This window comes from Pempheris klunzingeri, chromosome 15, assembly GCF_042242105.1.
Source record: "Pempheris klunzingeri isolate RE-2024b chromosome 15, fPemKlu1.hap1, whole genome shotgun sequence".
Classification (NCBI taxonomy): Eukaryota; Metazoa; Chordata; class Actinopteri; order Acropomatiformes; family Pempheridae; genus Pempheris; species Pempheris klunzingeri.
This window is the reverse complement of record NC_092026.1, coordinates 21,967,326-21,990,475: the sequence shown is the minus strand read 5'-3', so window position 1 is coordinate 21,990,475 and position 23,150 is coordinate 21,967,326. Positions and strand designations below refer to the sequence as shown.

Here is a 23,150-nt window from a genome sequence, read left to right as displayed (position 1 = left end):
GTGGTCCAGGGTGTGTCGCATACTGTGACATTGCTGTTGGCTTTGGTTACGGGAGAGCAAACGTCCGACCACACCCATCGGTGATGCCGGTTGCGTGGAGAGGTGCAACTTGGAGTATTTTTAATCAAACGTAGAAGTAATGATGAATTTGATGAGGATACACAAAGTATTACTGCTCTTGTACTTCTGTATAAGACTGTCTGTCTGATTAATATCTAAACTGTCTGACTATAAATGTGTTCGTGCTCCCTGTCCACCAGGTTTACCCAGGATGGTTGTGATCAGAGACTACAGTGGCATCCCCTGTCCCCATTGTGGGCCCCCACTAAGCATTCATGCGGGGGATGTCATTGAACTGATGTTTGCCGACCTGCACAGCTCCTGGTGGCAGGTGCGTGTCACTCAGCTCAGCCTCGTTTTATCTCAACATCTTTGACTCTGTGAAAATATAACATGTTACGGCTCACCGGGTTGGCTCGCTGCACGCAATGTCTTTGCAGTTTCATGGGTTTGAATCCGTGCTGTATGTCTGTTCTCTCTTTCCTGCTGGTTGTCTCACTATCTGACCGAGAAAAAAGCTTATATGAATATGTGAGTGGGGTGACAGCAACAATATCTCTCCCCTTGGCAATTATCGTTTATAAATCACCAATGAAATTGCGGTTGTTTATCACATTCTGTGTCCTGTCAGGTGAGCCATGAATATGACATTATGATGAGGTCAGTGTTAATTAGGAATATCAGTCGAAGATCTGTATGAACTCCACAGAACCCCGGTTACATTACAAGTGGGGTATCTGTCTTTTCTTTCACTCCTCAGATTGAATCACAGCCCACATCTGATGATCTAACCAATTAGTGGCTTCAGTTGATTAATTGAGTGCCACAATGAGACAATAAAACAGCAGATACTTCAGCCTCTGGAGGATGTTTTAATGGTGGTGCACAACCTCATGTACAGGCACATTTAGCAACCATCTCACGAGGTCAGCCAACAGTTGACAGTGTTTGACCTTATCTATTTTTGAAAGGATGGCGATTTATCTGGGGTCTTCCGGCAGCCTCCCTAGCTGTTTCTCACTCTGCTTTACGGCGGCATTAAAGCCTCATCCTCCTTCTGGTGCTGCTCCAATCAGGCTGCAGTCTTTGCCAACGGCACGGCTGAGAGTTGGCCGTTAGCCCGATTTGGAATGCTCCATGTTTCTCTCTGTTGTGACAGAGCACAAGGTGGTGGGTGAGGGCATGAATGCCAGGAGACTTCTTGTAAGCCGATAGAACAGCTAGCAGAATGTCATGCCACAGACCTGATGGCACTGCATTGTTTGCTTCCATGGTAACCATACATGCTGGGATGGGATAATTAAATGAATTAAATTATAATTCACGTTTTTGTGTTTTCCTGTCCTGTGCGTAATGATACTGTAATAATAATAAGCTATCCTGCTCCCACTTTGTTTGGATTATGTGTTTCTTTTTTTAGGCTGTTCACCTTTACAATATATTCAATATATTCAATGAATCTGCAGGTGAATACATTTAATTGTGTGATTAAAAAGTAATTTAAATCACATGGCCTCCACCAGTGCAAGAAGCAGGGATGACAGTTACTGATACTTTGCTAATGTAGATTTAGCAGGGTTAGCTTACAGTCTGTTAGCTCTACAGTGTCATTTAATTAACAAACTGAACATTAGATGTTGGTTAATCAAAAGTGGCATTTTTCAGTAACTGATATTAGCTAGGGAAAAATAAGTAAGACAATTTAGGTCAGGTGTTTTCAAAGAATTACATTACATACAGAGAGCAGTAATGCATGTCAACAGTGGGTGGCAGTAATGAGCCGCAAACTGCAGGATGCAGCAATAAAAGAGAAGAAAATTAAGAAGACTACAATTTGAAAGTGTACAAAATAATACTTTGCAAGTTTTCTACAATTTTGTTAAGTCTTACGGTCAAATACAATTCATTTTGGTGAGAAACACTGACTCTAAACAAAAAAACTGTGTTTGTTTACAATGAAAACGCCACAGGGTTCCTTTAATCTTCAGCGTCCCCAGTGGCGCCAGAGGATGGAATTACAGAACATTGAGAATTCATATCCCCTGTTACCCAGAAGGCAATTATCCCCCATCCCACTGGCAGAACAATACAATCAATCACTGTAATTTCATTTGATCCTTTGGCTGCTGCCTGTTTATGCCAACAGAGTAATAAGTTTAATCTTTATCATACGCTTATCGAAGGCATAACAAATAGAGAGGGCCTCTCAAAAAACCTTTGATGAAATGTTATTACACAGAATGAATCATAGAGATGGGTAAAGATTCGCTTTCCAATCTAGTTACTGCCGGGGCTTGCACGGTCCCAAAAAGCATTTCATACTCTAATAAAGAAGAGTGAGGAGGAAAGCATAAACAGGGCAGGAAGCTGAATGAAGAGCTCCACATGCCCTCAACACTCACTGTCTTCTCAGATTGACTCAATGGACTTCAAATTGACCTCAAAGTCACAACTGGAAGCTCAAATTGTCTTGAGCTTAATGTTGATATATATGTGTAATATGGTCTATAAGATAATGTACCTGATGGAGAATTAAGATCAACTGAACATCTGTGTTAGAGCAAGTCTGTTTAAAATTAAGCAGTTTGTTTAACCAATTCAGTTTATTTAGTTGGAGCAACAAAAAAAAAGAGTCTACACTGTGTTTGTTCAGGGAATTAATGATTTTCATATAAGGTTTGTGTTTGCTCGAGGCGGGTTTGCTGAAATGCAATTGTTAGTCTTTACTGCAAACCAGAAAGCTCATGCTGTTTGGATATTCAAAGACCAGAATAAGATCCATTATTTAGTGTTAAACGAGGCTCTTGTTTTGATGCAGTACAAATCTAACTGCCGGCAGAGTTTGAACCATAATTAACTTGGGTTGCAAATTAGATGCACTGCTTGTTGTGTGCTAATTGCTAAGGATTTATTTAAGCAAGTGTGGGAGGGGAAGAGAAAAGGGAGACAGAGACAGAGAGAGAGAGAGAGAGAGAGAGAGAGAGAGGTGTGTGTTGTTGCTCCCAGACATATATAATGCGATTAACAGCCAGTTGCCATTGCAGGGCAAAATTCTGGCGACAAGCAAGATTGGCTTCTTTCCAAGTGATGCTGTGAGGCCTTGCCCATGTGTAAGTGTGTATATTTTTTGTAATCAATAACGCACATTTAGTGTGATTACAATACATTCAGTGGATAATGGCTACTATTGATGTCTCTGCAAAGGAAAGTAGTGCTGCTCAGTTGCACTTTTTCGCCATTTTAGCCATTAGATGCGGCTTGAATTATCACAAATGACCTCCACCTCTCTGTATCGACTCCATTAAGACACAAAATAACCACAATTCTCTTTTATGCCAGGTTCCAAAACCTGTCGATTACTCTGCCCAGCTCTGGTAAGTGATGAAAACAAGTGACTGTAGATAGCTAACAATGACCACAAGTCATTCTTACTTTATTTTATTGGTTGTATTGACTGTTCTCATCCTCATCCATGTTCGGAATAGATTGCAGTGTGAGTGAGGTAGTTGTTCACGGGTGGTTCAGGTTTGCAGGGCCGATGGAGAGATACCAGGCTGAGGTGGAGCTTCTGGACCGAGGAAACAGCACCTATCTGGTTCGACACAGGAGTAAAGAGTGCACTGAATATGCCATCAGTATAAAGTAAGCAACGTGACAGCTTGTTTTCCATTTATTTCCATACTAGATCTCCAATTTTTACTTTCTACTGTTTACCAAGAATTGTGGAGTAAACAAAACACATGCAGGCAGCAGAGTTTGTGAGCAAATGAGTAGTAAGAGTCACTCAAGCAAACAAGATGCCCACATGCAAATCACAGCTCTGTACAACAATGGTGCAGTATCTGAAAACAAACAGCTCATCACATGTTGACATGGAGAAAGGAGATCATGCTGTGCTCCACTCATGTCAACGAAAAACAAGAGGTTTTAGTGACTATATTATTGTCAGCAGCCACAACTGAAGAATGGTGTGATGAATCACAGATGATACTGAAATGTAAGTGGTGGGGGACAGTTTAAAGAGTTGTTTCGCACAAATTGAGAAAAAAACACAGGGTGTCTAGCATCTTAGCACCAAACCCAGCGTTGCATTTAATCTACTTTTATTCGTCAAACATTGAGCCAATATAATCGTCAAGGCTTTGCAGGAATCACATTATGACCCTCATAATCTTAAAAATGAGCAATAGACGTTGTTAGAGAACTGGCATTCGGAATTGTTTTAAAGGGCGCAGTGCAGCGAGTCGGTAATCATAGGCTACTCGTTAAGTTGCTGGTGATGTAAGTTCATGTGTGAGCTAAACAGATAAGTCAGTTAAGGTTTTTTGGTACACACAGATACTCACAGATAGTGATTGTGCTAAACGGTGCATTTCACCAAAGTCTTAATCATCAAAGCTATCAGCAAAACCAAATGGTCAGATGTGGTATTTGCTTTTAGCTAATTAATAAAAAGATGGAACTCCTGCAGAGTAAACCTTAACCCTCATATCAGCAGCTGCTTATTGCATTTATGATTTGGTTTTTATGTCTGTTTTAGTTGATTTACCTTTGCAGTGTACTGGAACAGGAATTGTGCACCAGGTATCTAACATCATACCCTAACTGTCATACTGTCAATACATGGTACTAGTTTTAGAAACATCAGAAAAGGGACAGAATATGTGCCACAGATGTATATTTCAACTATTTTACCAATGAGAAAAGCAGTCAGAGGGTAAAAACCATTCCCATTGGAATAACAAGAAAGCAATCGATCAACTAGTTTTGTTTATGGTCAGAAAAATTTGTTGTTGACAAAATGTTTCCAGTCACTATTTAGCCTGGATAATCACCCGACCTGCCGCTGAATTTTTTAACACTCTGCGTATCAAACATGGTCCTGCCTCGATTATATTGAGGTCCTCAAAGTGGGTAAATTCTAATTTTGATTTCTAATTTGAGTATCTGCACTTCATCATACCTAATTTTAGTTTACTCTAATGGTTGGAGGCTGCACATCCTCAGTGAATGCAGCATGGGAAAGAGGTTCGATTGAATAATCTACTTTACCATCTTTCTGGTGTCCGTCAAGACACGTGTTCAAGGAAAGCCTGATAGCTTTGAATCACACTATTTGCTCTTCTTTGGTTATTACTCTTAGAAATGTGTTTCAAAAGAAAGCCAGCAACACACTTGAATTGCAGATAAAATATCCATTCCTTTAGGCCTTAATAAATGGCTGCTTTATCTGTAGGTTGAGTGACTCGGTATCCCTCTTTTGAAATACAACACTGTCCATTTCACCAGCGTATATCTTTCAGGCTACATCAAAGCTTGTTCAGTCTTTTAAAAAAAGAAAGAACTATCGAGTCCTCCCGACCTGGCATGACGGCTCTGAGAGATTATAACGATTGAGGGTGCACTGAAATAGTGTTTGGATGTTAAGACTATTTAGCCATTGACACACCATTCCGGCCCATTTGGTTTGGTGGACTCATACCGTCCCTCATTCAAAGCTTTGATGTACAGGGCCAGTTTCTGAACACTCCAATCCTAATTGCCTGTCTCACTGCTTAAGATCGTTATCAGGATGGCCGTTTGAGATAATGGAGCTTTATACAGAGAGCTGCTACTAATCAACTAGAACTGTCTAATGCTAAACGCTACGAGTTGTCAGTTTGTGTGTGTGAGTGTGTGTGTGTGTGTGTTGAGTGATGTTTGTGTGTTTGTACGTATGTGCAGCCATAGGAACCTAAAGGAAGAAAGAAAGACTCATCTGTCTGTATTTGTTATGCACCATATAACTCATAGCATTAATAATATATTATTCACCATATATTCATAATGTATCAGTGAATTTGCAACATGACCATATTCTTCTCATTTGTTATATGCTGCATTGGGACATTTACAACTTGCACATCCCCATATGGTAGACATGCAATATACAGCACTGTGCTTCAGATTGGCTTGACAGCTCATTCCCACTTGTGCCTTCAGTGTGCACGTACTGAACAATTCGTATGTATTTTCAAGGTTGGCCCACATTATTTTTCAACAAAGCGCTCAGCCTGAGCTATGATTCTCCCATGACATATGATTGTTTAATCACTTAATTAATTAGCCAGGCCTATACCATGCTCTCAAGTACTATGCAGTATGTTTTTTTACAGTCAGATGCCATATATTGTCTCATCTTAGATTAAGTGAGCACACTAAACTGCATCTTCCAGGTTAGGGGTGCTTGGTAAAATATTATTTTGGCATACAAAATAAACACAGGAGGGAAAAGGGAATCAGCTGCGATAATTAGGTAAAATCTATTCCAAAATACACATTTATTATTAAAAAAACAAGCTGAATGTGTTTCTACCTCATAGAGTAATAGAGACATACCTGTCTCACTACTCATTAGTGATTGGCTTGCTATACAAAGAAGATAGCTATGTCTCAGTTTATGTACATAATGAATTATCTTAATGAGGGTCAGATGACTTTTTTTTGCTTTGCACAATGAACACTGAGGAGCTGTTGACACCTAATTTAAAAACAGCTTATTTTACAGCAGATGGTTTGACATATCATAGCAGGAAATCCACAGTTAAATAATTTTAATAAGGGCTTCACTCCATTTAGCTTCACTAGCTTCAGAGCCTGCCACTGTGTATGCTGGCTCACTGACAAGGCTTAATGACACACACTTAAATGGAACAAATGTTATTAATTACGCCTGTGCTTTTCCTGCTATTAGTCAAAATGTTGGCTGTGAAAAGTGCCCATTATATGGCCCATTTATATTATTATATTATATGGTAGTGACAGCTCCAGGGACATCACAGAAAACAAAGAAATGATGCATTGAGTTTTGAAAGCCATTTTCTTTGTTGTTATCTGTAGGCAAGGCTTTTGTATCATTTCCTGTCAGTACAGAATAGTAATTCTTTAATAGACTATGGAATTCATATAGAAGAAGGTCCATAAGTAGTAAGTTGTTCCCCACACCTGGGGAATCATTTCTAGGTAGAACAAGAGTCCAAACTTTGGCAAATGTTTGGCAAAGAAACCACAAAACTTGGATTTAAATGAAAAAAGTGGATTTTGGAGACATTTTTGTTTTTCTTTAGTAGAGGATTTTTTAAAAAATAATGCCATACAAAACAATACATTATCCAAAGAGAAAACATACATACTAAGATACATAAGCATACTCTTGTGGATTCTGGTGAGTCAAAGAAATGTTTCTGTAACACAAAACTGTGTTTTTTCTGACATTTTCTCTGAACTTTTTCTAATTTCTTGCTTTTCTTATTAAATGTTAGATACTTTTAGCTCTTAATACCTCTAAGATTCAAATGAAACAATCTAAGAAGAAAAACTACTGTTTGTTATAACTGCTCACCAACTTTAAAGCATTACCTGTGATGAAGGATCACAAGTAGATATTGATTAATTAGAACCCACTGGTATACAGTATGTATTGATATTGCAGGCGAAGACAGGGTATTGCTGTGATGTTTATGTTATAATCTGACGTGAGTGAATTGGATCCGATTTCTTCAGCATGGTAACGGACAGACCTTTGTGATGCTTCACCGTAGAGACTGGATTGATGTGGAAGCATTTATAATTAATTAGCAACCCATGTTTCATTCATACTCTACAGGTTCAATGATAAAGTCAAGCACATTAAGATTCTGACCAAGGATGGCTGCTTTTACATCGCTGAGAGTCGACTGTTCAAGACTGTGCTGGTGAGGGTTTTAACTTTGTATGGATTTTTGTGCCCTATGAACTACTTCAGCATTAATGAGTATAATCATTTTGACATTACACTACTTTTTCAGCACTCTCTTGAGATAAACCCCCGAATGCAAGTTGAACATTTTTACATTTGTTTTGTACAATGATAAAAAATGGAGCAACTGGAAGCAACTGCCTGTGGTATTGTATGGCAGTTGCTAATATTAGCTTGTTTCCAGTGTGTACATGTGAAATGGGTAGATAGAAAGATATACTGTTCCCCAGTACTGGCTGCGGTTGTATTGTCAGGATCAAACAAGCAGCTACTTCCTCACCAACCTTCCCACATGTCTTTGCTCTCTTTTCTATTCATTTGTACACAATACCATATATATTCACCTGGGCTTATCATTGTTATTGTGCTTGTTTTACACAGGACTTGGTGGAATACTACAAGCAGCACTCTCTGAAGGAGGGTTTCAGCAGTCTTGACACCACTCTGCAGATCCCCTATAGGGAACTTTCCAATGGAAACATGCCCAGGGCCATTACCAAGACTGGCAGTGGTGAGTCTGCTTCACAAACATCCAGGTTCCCTAACTGAGACTGAGTCTGATTGGTTGAAATGCTGCCAGTTCAGAGCAGATCTTGATCCAGTTGTTGTTGAAAGTAATTCTCTGCATGTGTTTTGACCTGAGGACCTGTGGGTTCTCCTTCAACAACCCCGCCCAGATAAAATAAGGTGAGCTGTTTTTCCTGTGAAGCACCCACTTGTAAAGCTTCTCTACATGGCCAAAACAGTCTGTTGAAGCTAATATTCCCAAGGTGATCACATAGAAACAACAGAACAAGCTGAGGGCAGAAGCTGTTTGCTGGAATCAGTATCTCTCATGCTATAGTTTGTTATTACAGGCCAGCAACTACACTTTATGCTCTCACTTTGAAGAACTGTAGAAAAAAATGTCCCGTCTTACATCACAAAATTATGCTGACAGAGCATTTTGGTTTGCGTTATTAGACACTCAAGTCAAAACTGTGTCTTGATACTTGAGGCAGTCCTCTTTGACATTTGAGACATGCTAGAAATATTTAGCACAGCATAATGAGCTAACACGATTCCCGGCGGAACGGTGCAGCAGCAGCACTTTTCCTTGGGAGACATGCCTCCTCAGTTTTGCTTGGTTGATCCTCTTGTCATTATCATAACACAGTCAAATAGCACATGTATAAATTCATTTGCATTTGACTAACATACAATTTATTATATGGAATCTAGATCTCTGTCAAACTAAATGGTAATATGAAATGCTTGCAGTTGTTTTCACCGACGAGCAAATAGTGCTTCCTGCAGTTTGCTTCGGTTACGTAAGATGACAGTTATTTTAAAAAAATGTCAAAGCATTTTGATAAATTTGCTTTCCAGTAATACCATGACATAGGGCAATTGTGTCTCATGTTCCACAATTCATTTTTTTAAAAGATTGTAATCCATCATACTTGATAAATCAAATGCTATGCTGAATCAGAGGTGTTTGAATTCACTCTGTCAAACAATGCACCACTGTCAATTTACATTCACCATCAAATAATGTGACGCTGTAGTGGTTTGGAGCTCTTTTGATGAGATTAGTCGATCTTCATCAGAAATGCTTTTTAGTGAGAAAATAAAATTAAAATAATTGTCAAATAATTTTACAGACAGGGCTTTCATCTCACAAAGACACCTAAACGGGAAAAGAGGCAAGTGATTTAAGCAGTGCTGGTCCTCTGTGTGATTACTTTATGTTATCTATGTGTTGCTCATGTTATGTGGCAGAACCCATCTATCTGGGTCAGCATAACATTAGATGATTTATGGAAATACTGTTAAATGTGAGAACCTCTCACAAGGTCAGAATGATGTATGTACCCAGTATTGTGTTGTAAATTGTGTCATACTGTATAAGTACCGTCACTGTATGGTAAAGAGGTAATCCTTGGCCATAAGAGGTAAAGCAGAATCTTTGTTTTCAATGCACGAATAAATGTATTCTTGTGCTCTAGTTCAACAAGTCCAGGCAGTGGGTCATTAGAGACAGAAGCAGATGCTCATTCGCTATGGGGGAAGTGTGTGAAGGGCAAAGGGGCCTTGAGGAAGAAGATCCCCCCCCTCCCTATGAAAGTAAGGTTAGAAAGGGAGAGAGATTTAAAGTTTCAGTTTAAGAGGAGAGGTGGAAATGGGGGAAAAAATGACCGCACAGTCACAAGAGTGGTATTAAATCAGTCTTGGCAAGAAATAGATAAGTGCGTTTCCCAAACTATTCCTTTGAAAACGTGGCCAAAGTGTACAGATTACATTTTCATCTGGCAAAGATCCAATACAAACCAGACCACCTCCAGATGTGACCTAGCTGATCCAATCGTAGTCTGATCACAGTCTGTTTCAAGTGCATTTGCACCTTGAATTAACGTGCTTTTTCTTACCCAGATTAGATATCTAAATACAGATGGTATGTTAATGCCAGAGACATATGGTACAAAGGGAAGGTATGAGTAAGAGAGATGGAGAGAGAGCAAAAGACAAAAGAGGGAGCGAGAGAGACAGTGAGTGAAAGAAATAGAGAGGAGCCTCGGCAGCTCACCAGGCTTGGCGGAGAGGTCCCAGTTAGGGCCCAGTGCCCCAGGCAAGCACCAGGAGCCTGCTACTCCAAACGTCACACTCTGCACGCTGCTCAGCTCCGAGATGGCTTCACAATTTTCCTGACAGGACATGACATTTCACTTGGGCTGGCAGTGGAGAAAACTGTGTGACAGCCGCCTGCTGACACACTCCTGGGGGATACCCCTGGACCAACTGAGGGACTGCGCCTGTTTCCACAAAACTGGGAAAAGTTTGCAAATATGATCTGATGTAAAAGAGCAGAAAGCAGCTGGAGGTAAACTGTCTTAACTTAAAGAGAGGTGTGCTTGTAAACAACCACAGCCACTGTAACAGCAGCCGAGGCGAGCAGACGAACACAGGAACAAAGTCAAAGTTAGCCATTTGTGTCTGTTCGGATGTGAAATTCTGCTACATCCTTGTCCCTCTGCCTCCTTTGGCAGCATCGGTCTCCCAGCGCATCAGGCTTCAAAGCAGCTCTGCAAGAGGTGTGTTTGTGCATCGCTGCCATTCACAGCGCTTCCTTCTGTGAGAAAGCCTTGACAGACCCGCCGTTGCCTCAGTGCATTCTGGAATAGATTATTATTGCCTTAAGTCGTCCACCCCCATAGACAGACTTAGTGTGGGCACCGCGTTCTCTGTCTGGTAAACAGCCTCCGTAGAAAGACAGATGTCATGCCAAAACAAAAAGCACACACACACAAAATGGTTTGAATCTCAAAACAGACACCTCATAGGAAAGAAAACAGAATACAAGGCTGAGCAAACAATCACAAGATGCAGAACTGTCGAAAAACCATCAAAACTCTGGAGTAATTTGTTTGGAAAAACCCCAGCCAGCATCTTTAATTAAGTCTGTGTGCTCTTCGTCTGTGTGTGTGTGTGTGTGTGTGTGTGTGTGTGTGTGTGTGTGTGTGTGTCAACAGTCACACAAACGGCCCCAGTAACTACCCAAACCTCCAAAATGAAAGCCTGCAATTTTTAAGAATTGACATTTGGATTTAGATCATATTGTCTGCAATGTTTTATTGAAGGGGAGCAGTGGTTTCAAGAAAAAATCTTTAAAAGCTCAATGATTGCTCCTGATTTCAGGACAAGTGACTAAACCAAACCACTGTCCAAGGGTGTAGGTTTCATTAATCATTATAAAGAAATATTGGGCAGAGGGTCTCGGGGTCCCTCCCCTGGAAATGTTGAGCATCAAACACTTAAATTCCTACATTCTGGTGAATTGCTATGAAAATACAAAATTCAGGTGCCAGGTGAGAATTCAAAAGATAATGGAATATAATGCAGTGCGGCTCTCTGATGTTCTGTATTGCTTTCAAATATGTATTTTCCTGTAGATCAACATTTCTCATTTAGTTTTAGTCCTGCTGAGTCAACGCACATGTAGGCATAACGCACTCTTCTGTCCCATTTTGTGTCTTTTGTTTAGACAAGTAGCATCTTTAAATGTGCATGTGGCACCTATTCACATCAGTGATGAATTCATTAAAGGATGTATAATGACTACGCAGACGTTTGCATAACATTACGGGATTTACTTAAGTTTCATTTTGTGCACTTGCAAAAATAGCTAAAAGAAAAAAAATCAAGCCTATTGAGGCACATTGCATCATCTCTGATTCATCTCTGTGACATTTACTGTAAGGCAGCACAGTGCCTGCAATAAAGAACTGACATTACTTTTATTGTAATGGAATCTTGGTTTTACACTAAAGAGGTAAATAGATAAGATACTTTTACAAAGACAACAGTGACTCCAATTCAAACAAACAATCCAAACTGTTGTTAGTGATTTTTATGGTTCTTATATAATGAATGCATTGCCTCCCTGTTCTCCTGTGTTCGGCTTGATATATTTAGACCTATCCATCGCTATGTTGAAACAGCATTATGACACCGGTGTAATGGATTCATGAAGACTTACAGCTGTAATGCAACTATAGTTTCACCGGCCTACATGTACGTAGTATATAAATGTACTGATACTATTCAAAATCTCTGTCACAAAAAGATTAGTTAGAATTTATTAGAGAAACATCTGAACATATATCAGCTTCTACTATTAAATGGAAGTGCTAGTTTGTGGTTTTATGTACAGTGCATGTTTATTCATACGTGCATGCACACAGTATGTGTTTGTGTATACTGTATTTACTTCCTGCGGCTATGTGTATAGTTGTTTGTGTGCACTCTAGCCAGACAAACAGTTGACACATATTGGTCTGCATTTACTTATCCCTGTGGGGGACAGGAACAAAGCACGGAACCATACTGTTCTGATGACAGGAGGTAGTTTTCTCGGTGTGAGGGTCTGCTGGCTCAGATGGGATTATATATGGGAGCAGAAGTCACTGGCTCTCTGGTGTGGATTCCCAGCCTTTGCCTTGTCAGGACGCCGTGCTGTGCTCTGACGTATACTTACCCACATGCTGCTGCTTTGGCTCACCTGGTCTGAAGCTCAAAAGGTTGTTATGGCTGGGGGTTGTTGAAGCTGCAGTAAATGGCCAAAAGTAGGTAGACAGTTGAACATCTGATCTTTCCAACCAAATGTGTTTGTTGAAAAAAACCATGGGCATCAACATGCTGCTATAACAGCCTCAGCCCTTCTGGGAAAGCTCTCCCCGAGATCTTAAAAACCTGGCGGTGTGGATTTGCTCCCATTCAGCCACAAGAGCACCAGTGAGGTTGGCTACTGCTGTTGGGCAATAAGCAGACGTTCAGACTGAAAACAGCCATGTAGTAACACAACACAACACAAACAGGGTGTGTTGATTGGTACGTGTTGCTTCAGGTACAAGTGGGATGCTTGAAAAATATGATCCAGCAAGTCCAGTTTGAGTAACAGATCAATGAGTTTAAAGGCTTATCAGAATAAATACAGAGGTTTATAAAACTCTGAGCCAGGATTTTACAACTCTTCTTTCAACACTTTCAACATTGCAATGATAACGAGGTGAACACTGGAAATGTACCATGTGCTTTCAATCAACGATCCACCAGGAATATGTGATTGCATGTGTTTGATTGGCCACTGCAGGCTGTAAAAAGTTGGAAACACATCATTGCCTGAAATATCCATGTATGTTGTAGCGTTGAGATTTACCTCAAATGGGACTAAAGGGCATAACCTAAATAATAGAAAACTCCAGATCGAAATGTGCAAGCATGGATGTCTGTATACTTTGGGACCAAAAGTGTTTTAAGCACTCAATACCCACCTTCTATTGGTCAACATTACATAAAAGCCATGCGCCAGTAGAAATGACAGATTGTTTGACGCTGTCACTGTTTTGCCCTGCTCTCTCACTCTTCTCTCCCATCTATCCTTGCTTTTTGCTTGTTCTTTGACTTTGCCAACTTTTCCTCTGTCTCTCTCCTTTACCCCCGCTCACACTCTCTTTCTGTCAAACTTGTGTTTTCTTTGCTTATGTTCTCTCTTTGCTCCCAATACGGCCTGAACCCCCCATCACTCGCTCCGTTTCTCTGTAGTTCCTCCTGGCGGCAGCAGCTTTGTTCCTCCCTCCTCCTCGCCTTTCTGGTCAGGTACAGGTACAGCTTTTCTACTCTCTTTGTCTCTCCCTTGCTATATGCCCATATTTCCAGGTTGCCTAAGACTGACTGTCTTGCTTCTCCTGTCTCTATTAGAATTTATAGTCTAACGATGCCGCTTTTACGTCATATTGCACAGACTATACATATTGCCATGTGGGAAAAACATTTCAGCCTTTTGTAATTCCAAATCAGAAAATTCATGAATTTCTGACATATATATCTCCCACTTGGTAAAAATAACTGCAGAGTTGTCAACAAGACATTGGCAAAGAGTTGCAAAACTACTATAACTGGCATTAACATTTTATTAAAATTCAACATTCTTAGTTTGGTTAATTAAAAAAGGGATACACTTTTGTTTGTATGAGTTAAAGAACCACAAATAAAATAAAATAGCAAATTTAGGCTTAATAATTTTGACATGAACGCACCATAACTGTCTATTAAGATGACTTTGTATCTATCTCTGTCTGCATAAGCATACATATGCATGCATATATGTCTGGGCTTGAGTGTCTTGTTGGCATAATGTGTATGTGGATGTATTCCTTTCATCCCGAATATCCCCTAGTTATGTCAACTCTATATCCACAGATAAGATAAACAAAAATACACACTCCTGTGTTCACATGTGACATGAGCTCTGACCTACATGTGTGGGGATAGCCTTATATTTCTCCTCTGTCTCTCGTGAACATGATTTATTCATCATTTGTGCTCTCTGTGCTTTTGCTTCTACACAAAGTATGACTCTGGCCCAAAAATCAGGGCTCTTTTCTGACTTATCATCATTACAATATAGCCAAAGTCATTTTATTATGGATAATACATTTGGAAAATGTGTTTCATACCATTATAAACCTTGTAGAAAGAAGTTTAGTTGAGCTAATGTTTCCCTCTCACAGTGTTTGTAGTCTAAAAAAGCTTGTTAGTACTAATCCTAACTAAAAGTTCAAACCCACATTTGACTGAAATGGACCTTGAGTTGACATTTTTCTTGTTGAAGTTTCATTACAATTTGAAAATAACATAAATTTGGGGCAAAGTTAGAAGTCACTCGCCGAACATGTTTGCTGTTAGAAGTGCTCCAAAGGTGACAAATCTAAGGACTAAGAGGATAGCTTTAATGAAGTCCAGGATTGTGCAGAGGACAAAGTGGCTTGAAGAGACAGACACGGGTGAGAAGTTCACCAAACACTGAAAGACGGGGTGCTACAGACTAATTCATGAAGAAAGACAATGGGTTTTTTCTCTTCAAATTTAGTATTACAATTTTGAAAATAGTTCTGATTAAATTGTTGTATGGGGCGTGACTGATTTTGTGTTTGTGATAGTTCAACCAATGACAGCATGGAGCCTCATAACTACAATACCTCCAGTTTTAGTCCAAGAGTTGTTCTAAGGACATTCCTGAATCTCTGAGAGTATTTTTCAGAATATCTGTGAAATGTAATGGCGATGGCTCTCAATAATAAGACAACATCTCTTTGTCTTAGTGTTTTCTCCCAGGGTGGTGGGCATTGCAGTGGCACGCTATGACTTCTGCTCCAGAGACACACGGGAGCTCTCCCTGCTGCAGGGAGACATTATCAAGATCTACACCAAGATGTCCAGTGGGTGGTGGAAGGGAGAGGTCAATGGCAGGGTGGGTCTGCTTTAGGATCCTGTCATCAATGTTTTAATTCACCTTTACCATGTTGTTTTGTGTCCAGTATAGATACAGCTACTGTAGAATTTCTTTATAACATATATTCATACAGCACTTTTACATATATAACTGACTGGACAGTCCCCTCTTGAATATCATACATGAAAAAAAATGCATGATACTTGATTTTTTTTAAGAAGTCTCCCTGAGCGTTGAATTGTCCAAGCAGTAGAGTTTCACTTAATGTATTGAAATTAAATGGCCTGCAATTATTTTGGTGTTTAAACTGTCTGCATGTGCTACGCAACCTCTGTGAAGCTCTGCACTGTTAGCACCATGTGTAGGCAGAGTTTAGGGTGACTGCAGCATGAGGAACGTTCAATTCACCATTCAAATTGTGAGAAAGAGGGGGGAAAATACAAAACAGTGCATAAATACTATATATGCTGCCTCATATTTGCACAGTTGTGTGATGCTGCCTCAACTGTATCGTGTTTTGCTGCTTCTCAGGCGGGCTGGTTTCCCTCTACCTACGTGGAAGAGGAGGAATGACTTTGCTGGATGAGTGACGTCTAATTCAGCATCCGTTCAAAGCTGACCACCTCCGCTGGGCGCCATGCTGCTCTGCCACTCTCTGTGCCCTGTAAGTCAGATCTCTTTGATAAAAACCCAGAGACTTGGACTGAAGAGGAAGCGTCAGTGCCCTCAAAAACCTTCTCCTGCCCTCTGACAGACTCTCACACAGAGCAGATGTCAAATCACAGATTCCAGGAGCATCTCACCATATCTCGCCTCTCTGCGGCCCTGTCTGCCCCTGCGGCCCACTGAGATGTGCACGTGCTATTCCCAGATAACCCTCCCCCCTCCCTTCCTGCTCACCTTGTCTTATTATTGATGACTCTATTGGCTGTTGTGAGACTTGCCTTCACTGTCATCATGTTTCGATACCAGGAAGGCTCAGTCACCCAACTGGAACACAGATCCTGCTGACAGCGCACCACCCAGGTACTCTACCAAATTGAAATGCAGGAACTGAGGAGCTTCAACTTTTGTTGGAACACTATAGGCCTCATGGCTGTTCAGACTTTTGTGTTCAACTTTTTCTCAAAGACCCATTTTATTTTTAAAACTTTACATCAATGGACAAAAATAAACTATATGATATTTAAATGCAGTTGCTGGTTTGACGCCACTTGAAAAAAAGGACGGAAAGATTCCAGCACCACAGCGTGAGGGATTGAGCTGCCATTCACACGTGATGTGTTTGCAGTCACATGACTGTTGTCTATGACTATAACTTTGCGGAGCCGGACAAGATTTGGTCACATCATGACTGGAAAACTACACTACACAAAGTAGTTGATAAGGTGTTGAAATCCACGGCTGGCATGTTTCTATGCTTTGATTCCTATTTTGTTATCATTTCTTTCAAATAATTGTTTTATATTAATATGTTTTTTTTTAAATTAACCACCTCAAAGTCAACTTTCATTGTTCCCACCCACGGTAAAGCTACAGTCACACTTTTTGGGAAATACACTTATTTGCTTGAGCAAAAAACGATAGATGAGAAGATGAATCTGTCTGTTCAGTACAAAGCTACACCCAGTAGCTGGTTAGCGTAGCTCATCATAAAGACTGCAAACAGAGGGAAACAGCTATTCTCGCTCTGTCTGAAGGTAATAACATTTGCCTACCAGCACCTCTAAAGCTCACTAATTAGCATGCTGTATCTGCTTTGTTTAATCTGTAAAAGATAATCTGTATAAGAACAAATGTGGGGTTGTTTATGGGGCTATTTCTTGAGTGAGTTCCTGGAGTCTCTGCTGGTTGCCTCCAAAATGAATGAGTGAGCTTTGGAGACTCTGGCAGGTGGATTTTGTTACGTTCAGACTAAGCCAGGCTAGCTGTTTTTCCAGATTTCTAGTCTGTACGTTAAATTAAACTGCTGCTGACTGTAGCTTCATGTTTAGTGGTCAAACATGAGTGTGGTATAATTTTCTCATCTCATCTATTGTCAAAAAAGAGAAGCATATCTCTCGAAATAATGATCAAAGTCTAAAAACTGATTACAGTTATGGCTGGCCCGTAAAACTATGTGAATATGGTGAATCATCAAAAAGAAGAAGGATCTCACACTTGGATAATATTTCACAAAGTTTAATTGCACTAAAGGGAAAACAAATTATGCCCAGCTCTCATTTCAGTTTCAGACATATGAAGTCATCAAACAGACAAAAATGGACAAAAGGAATTATAAAGACAAATACGTTTTAAACGTGCATGTGATGTGGTGCATTCACTGTAGGCTCCTTCATCTTTTGATCATTCACTGTAGAAACCGGAGAGCGCTCTTACATTCCACTGATTTTGTGTTTACCTAAATTCTTTTTGGTTTCACAATGAATGATTCAAGGATGATGCAACAGCTGTTCACTGTAGAGCAAGGTAGCACAAGGGCATTAAGTGATGCTGTTTTCCTTCAAACGTTAACGTCCCGCTAACCATGTATGTGCCATCAATATTTAATAAAAGCATACTCTTTGAATTGAACTTTTGAAATTTAATAGGCTATTTTTTCCTTTTCAGAGAAATGTTACATTGCATGAGCTAAGGCTTTGCAGTTGCATCACAAATCACAGCCGTGTCTGACACGGTTGTGGAGGTGAGAGGAGAACTGGTAGTGCTCGTATAATTGCTTAACAAACACAACAGAAAAGAGAGACACCTAAAAGCAGTTGTGGTATAGGAACATGTGAGCTCAGTGAAGGTCCATGTTTTCCTTCTCAGTCAACAAGCTTCAACGATCTTGGGCCCCTTTCACCAAATTTGCAGTATGCAAAATGACATCATTCTTCTCGCATATTCTGGCACATTTCACTAATTCAAACAAACACCATACCTGCGATCCGTGCATGAGCGTGCAAGAGCCCTTCAGGACTCCCAAATTAATCTCAGCTTTGCAAGCGCCATCCGTTTGTGGAATGTGACGCTGACAATCCGCACTTTCTAGTTTCATCAGTTGAGCTGGTGCAGAGACCAACAATAACTTAGTGGTGACCTGACAAGAGTACATGTAATGCGTCAGACAGACGAAGAATGCCCCCCACTGAAGAACACATCATTCAGTGTCTCAATGACTCGTCTTTTACTTGACTTGACAGATTCTCTTCAAAGGGCCAATCTGACTTCTAAACTAGCTATCAAGCTCATCCAGTATAGATAGAAAGATTGTTGGAATACAGCTTTAAATTTTGAAATATCACAATAAGTAATGCGTGTACATCAAGGTTCTGTTTTGTGTCTTTTGACAATTTGTAAATCAGAACGTGCAGCTAGTAGCCACATTAATGTCTTTTGAACACATTCAGCAGATGCTTCAATAGCTCAATGTGATAAAAACCCGGTTAGCTGTTAGTATGCAGCTAGTTGTTGTCAAATTGCTGTATATTTATAAGAATAGTTTTCATACTGGTTTTTGTCATGTTGTCTTACAGTCTTCTGATGCTCTGGACATTTGTTCTTTATCACTGTACTGTGAGACATCTGTTTGTCAATTGATGTACTGCTTTATACACTTATATTAATTTATTACTTTGTGTAATTTATGTATTATAAAATACAAGATTCTACAGAAAAATACTGTGAAATATGAGAATACTTTTACACAGCAGTCTCACAATTTCAGTATTCTTGCAATGTAAACACTCCCTCAGGCTGATTTTCCCCCCACTGGTCTGCAGCCCCTCTAATGACCAAACTCAGCAGAGGGTGGGCTCTGCTGTGCTAACAGTAACCCTCCGTCACAAAGAGGCAGAAAGAATGGCTCCCCTAATACTCTCCCTCGCCTTAATCTGCCTGTTCCTGTCTTAGCCAAAGAGATGAAAGGCGACGACAGAGAAGTTGGACAGCAGCCAGAGAGAGAGGAATGGGTGTACAAGGTTGCGTGGAGTAGATAAAGTACTGAGAGAGAGAGAGAGAGAGAGAGAGAGGATGGTGTGTGTGGGTATGTGTGTGCACCTGAGAGAAAGAGAGAGACAAAAGGCAGACAGAGAAAGAGTGAAGGAAGCCATGCATCATCTTCATCTGTCTGAATGATCTCCTTAACCCCTGGTCTTTGCCAGTCAGCCCCTCTGGATCTCTATATGGGGTTAAAAAGGGATTTAGTAAAAGCTGAAGCTGCCCTCAAATACGGTGAGCTCTAAGTTCCTCTCAAAAGGGCTTGACTCTCCAAAAGACTTTATCTGTGAGATTTATATTCAACTGCTGACTTGTGACCAGCAACCCCTCTTACAAAATCATAAAACTACAACTACAGTGTTTTTTCTGTATTGACACAAGATACATCAAAAGCTGCCTGGCATGAGAAAAGAGGAAGATAGAAGAAAGCTATCCAGTCCATTTACAAAAACCCAATGGAGCTGTTGAAGCTGACATTTACTATTAAAATGGCCACAATGACCTGATACGATGAAATCAGGATTTGACTCGACGGGTCACTCAACCGAATCCTTAGCCAATGAACACAAATTCTCACTTAGGATCTGTAAGTCATCTCTCATTCTTCTCACCTCATCTCACTTTTATAGTGCCTCCATTGGGACTTTGGTCTGCACATATAAGAAAGTGAGACTACATGTGTCAGACAAACAACAGCACTGGTTGTTAAAACTGCCCATATTCACAGATGTTTGGATTCAGGAATATTGGCTAAAGTGGCAGGATGTTGTCCCGCTGCTGCAGAAAGTGTGAGGGAGACGGATGGATTGATGTACAAATCTGAAGCGGATATTGACAAAAATAATGATATTCCCTTCAGCCTGGACTTTATTTTCTCCTTGGTGCAAATGAGCAAATATTAGATTCCCAACTAGGGGTACACTGGTACACGAATCCATGGTTCTGTACGTACATCAGTTTTGGGGTTGACGGTTTGGTATGTTTTCGGTATAGCAACAAGAGGAAAAAAAACAATGAAGAAAATTACATTCTGGTTTTTTATTTTGAAAAATAAAACACCCAGCAATGGCTCAATGGCCATGAGCATTCAGAAAACAGTTTAGTTTTGCTGCAGTGGAAAAGGTAAAATACCTTTCTGTTTGTTGCAAGGAGTCAGGACACCTGCCTACAGCTATTTTATCCTGATTTATGGTCTAACTGTTTATAAAGTGGTTGAAACTAGCTCCACTTCCAGCAGCTACAACGGTAACATTCTGCTCCAACACGCTGACTCTGTGCTCCAACCTGAATGCTTCAGTAGTAATAATCTAATGCCATCATATACACTACTCACAAAGAGTTAGGGATATTCAGCTTTCAGGTGAAATTTCAGGATGAACCTAAAATGCATTCTAACCTTTCCAGGTGAACTTAATGTGACCTTCTCTAAACCTTTGAATGCACATGTCCAACTGTTCAGTGTTTCAGTACTTTCTGCACCAGCTGCTGTTCTCTAACAAGAAGCTTAACAGCAACATTCACAACAGGTTTGATCCATGAATCCACCAATACATTTCCTGCTTCAGTTAGAATTGGTATTTAAACAGTCCTCCTCATCCTGCTGTTCACATTCTGACATCATGAGACCAAGACGACACCTAACAGTTGATCAGCAGCACCTCAACACTGGAGGCTTCAAACAGGAAGTCCTCAGACGGAGGTGTTCACTGAGCTTAGAGGGTCACAGAGTGTCATCAGGAGGTTGGAACAGTGATACAGAGACTGGAAGAGTCACAGAAAGGAGAGGAGTGGACGTCCTTTGGCCACGTCCCAATTTATTGAGACACCGAAAATGTTTTGTTGTGGTATACCTACCACTGTTGGTAGATTTTCTTTCAATAAATTGTTTAAAATGAAGAAATCACCAGTGCATGCTTCTACTTAAATGCCCTACTTTCATGATATAATATCACTGTAGCATTCACTTTTTACATTTTCCATATATTTCACCTGAAAGTCGAATATCCCTAACTTTTTGTGAGCAGTGTATGATAATATATCAGTCACAGGGAACAAACCACTACTTTTACTTTCATACGTTTTTAACTGCCATACTCTTTTTTTCTCCCTCCAAACGTTCTGATGATGATGCTGTTTGACAGAAATCAAATGTTTTTATAGCTGTTCCAAATGGCTTAACTCGATTCGTAGTGAAAAGCCAACTGCCACAGAGAGGGGCAGTGGATGGCAACATGGTTTCACTATGGAGATAATGGTGCATATTTTAATAATAGTGTTGCACTTAGTCAGTGTTAAGGGTTTTGTTTGTGATTCAGATGGCAGCCACAGTGAACAGTATACAGGTTACAGGTTGATAGCCTACGTCAGCATGGCTGGCATATCCATGGCTGAATGGTGTACCGTCCAATCGCTCCTCAACTTGGAATAATTGGATTATTAAACTGTTCTGACAGTAATTATTTGGGTCATGTATGTTTGTTAGCATGCCGAAGGAAAGTCACGTACTGAACCGAACATCCTGCACCGATTTGGGACAAATAGACGTACCAGAACACATACCATTACACCATTAATGGTGTTAAATACCAGCATGGTAAACATGTTGTGTTTCACTCAAAGCACCGCTGTGCCAAAGTACAGCCACCCAGAGCTTCTAGCATGGTTGTAGACACTTAATCTTTTTAATCATTGATAGGAATACAGCCAAACAAGATTGCCCAGGAATTCAGAAAAAAGAAAGAATGAGGAAGGATGGTAAGGATAGGACCACCCTCCTCCCTCCTTGACTGGATGGTGTTGCTAAGTCTCTGTGAGGACTCTATTAGTGCTACCCAGCAATTAAGATCTCACAGATCAAAGCGGTATAAATGAGCTAATCCTCAGAGAACCACTGCTCTCCCCTCCTCTCTCTCGCTCTCTCACCCTCGTTACTTCCTCTTGACTTGTGGCTCCATGTGCTAGTTGTGCTTTGATGCTTGACAGCGGTGGGTCTCCTAAATATAAAATGCTGAATAAATGCGCATTAATGGGTAACACTTTTATATCCTTAATGCCAATTTGCACAGGCTGGGGAGCATGTTTGCAAAGGTCTTAAGATATAATTGGTGATCATGAATCTGTAGCTACTATCTGATGCCCACATGCAGCGCAACACAAACTTATGAAGGCCCCATCAGCAGAAAGACCTTTTGTACATTTCATAACAAGCAATATTAATACATCTACATTCAATTTTATGGTGCAACAAGCCACTTCTGAGAGTGGCGAGTTGGAACCAGCGCTGGCGTGAGACCGAGTGACAGCTTTGAGGTCAATAGTTGTTCAAAGGAGCGTGACGCCGCTAGCTGCTTAGCGAGTCGGTCATTATCATAGAAAAAGCAGAGCATCTGCCTGTGACTCCTGTGGACAGGTTTAACGAGGTGGCGCTGCTCATCATGGGGTCCACATTGGCAGGGCCTGTCTGCGTCTCACCCCTCCCACTCCTTCCCTCTCCACCCTCTGTCTCCCTCTTTCTCTCGGTCTGCCAAAAAGGGGTGTTCATGTTTACTGATGCCTCTTTCC

At 40.5% G+C, this 23,150-nt stretch overlaps 1 protein-coding gene across 1 annotated transcript in view; it reads left to right on the top strand.

Annotated features, from left to right (window-relative positions):
* The window catches only part of LOC139214426 (guanine nucleotide exchange factor VAV3-like), a 42,841-nt gene extending 25,911 nt beyond the window's left edge, over positions 1 to 16,930 (top strand). Inside the window, exons 20-27 of the mRNA XM_070845274.1 lie at positions 261 to 391; positions 3,105 to 3,170; positions 3,400 to 3,434; positions 3,586 to 3,702; positions 7,706 to 7,793; positions 8,219 to 8,348; positions 15,478 to 15,626; positions 16,140 to 16,930. Coding sequence (XP_070701375.1) covers positions 261 to 391; positions 3,105 to 3,170; positions 3,400 to 3,434; positions 3,586 to 3,702; positions 7,706 to 7,793; positions 8,219 to 8,348; positions 15,478 to 15,626; positions 16,140 to 16,181 — 758 coding nt within the window. The 3' untranslated portion in view covers positions 16,182 to 16,930. The remainder of the gene's footprint in view (positions 1 to 260; positions 392 to 3,104; positions 3,171 to 3,399; positions 3,435 to 3,585; positions 3,703 to 7,705; positions 7,794 to 8,218; positions 8,349 to 15,477; positions 15,627 to 16,139) is intronic.
* Positions 16,931 to 23,150: the final 6,220 nt, after the last annotated feature.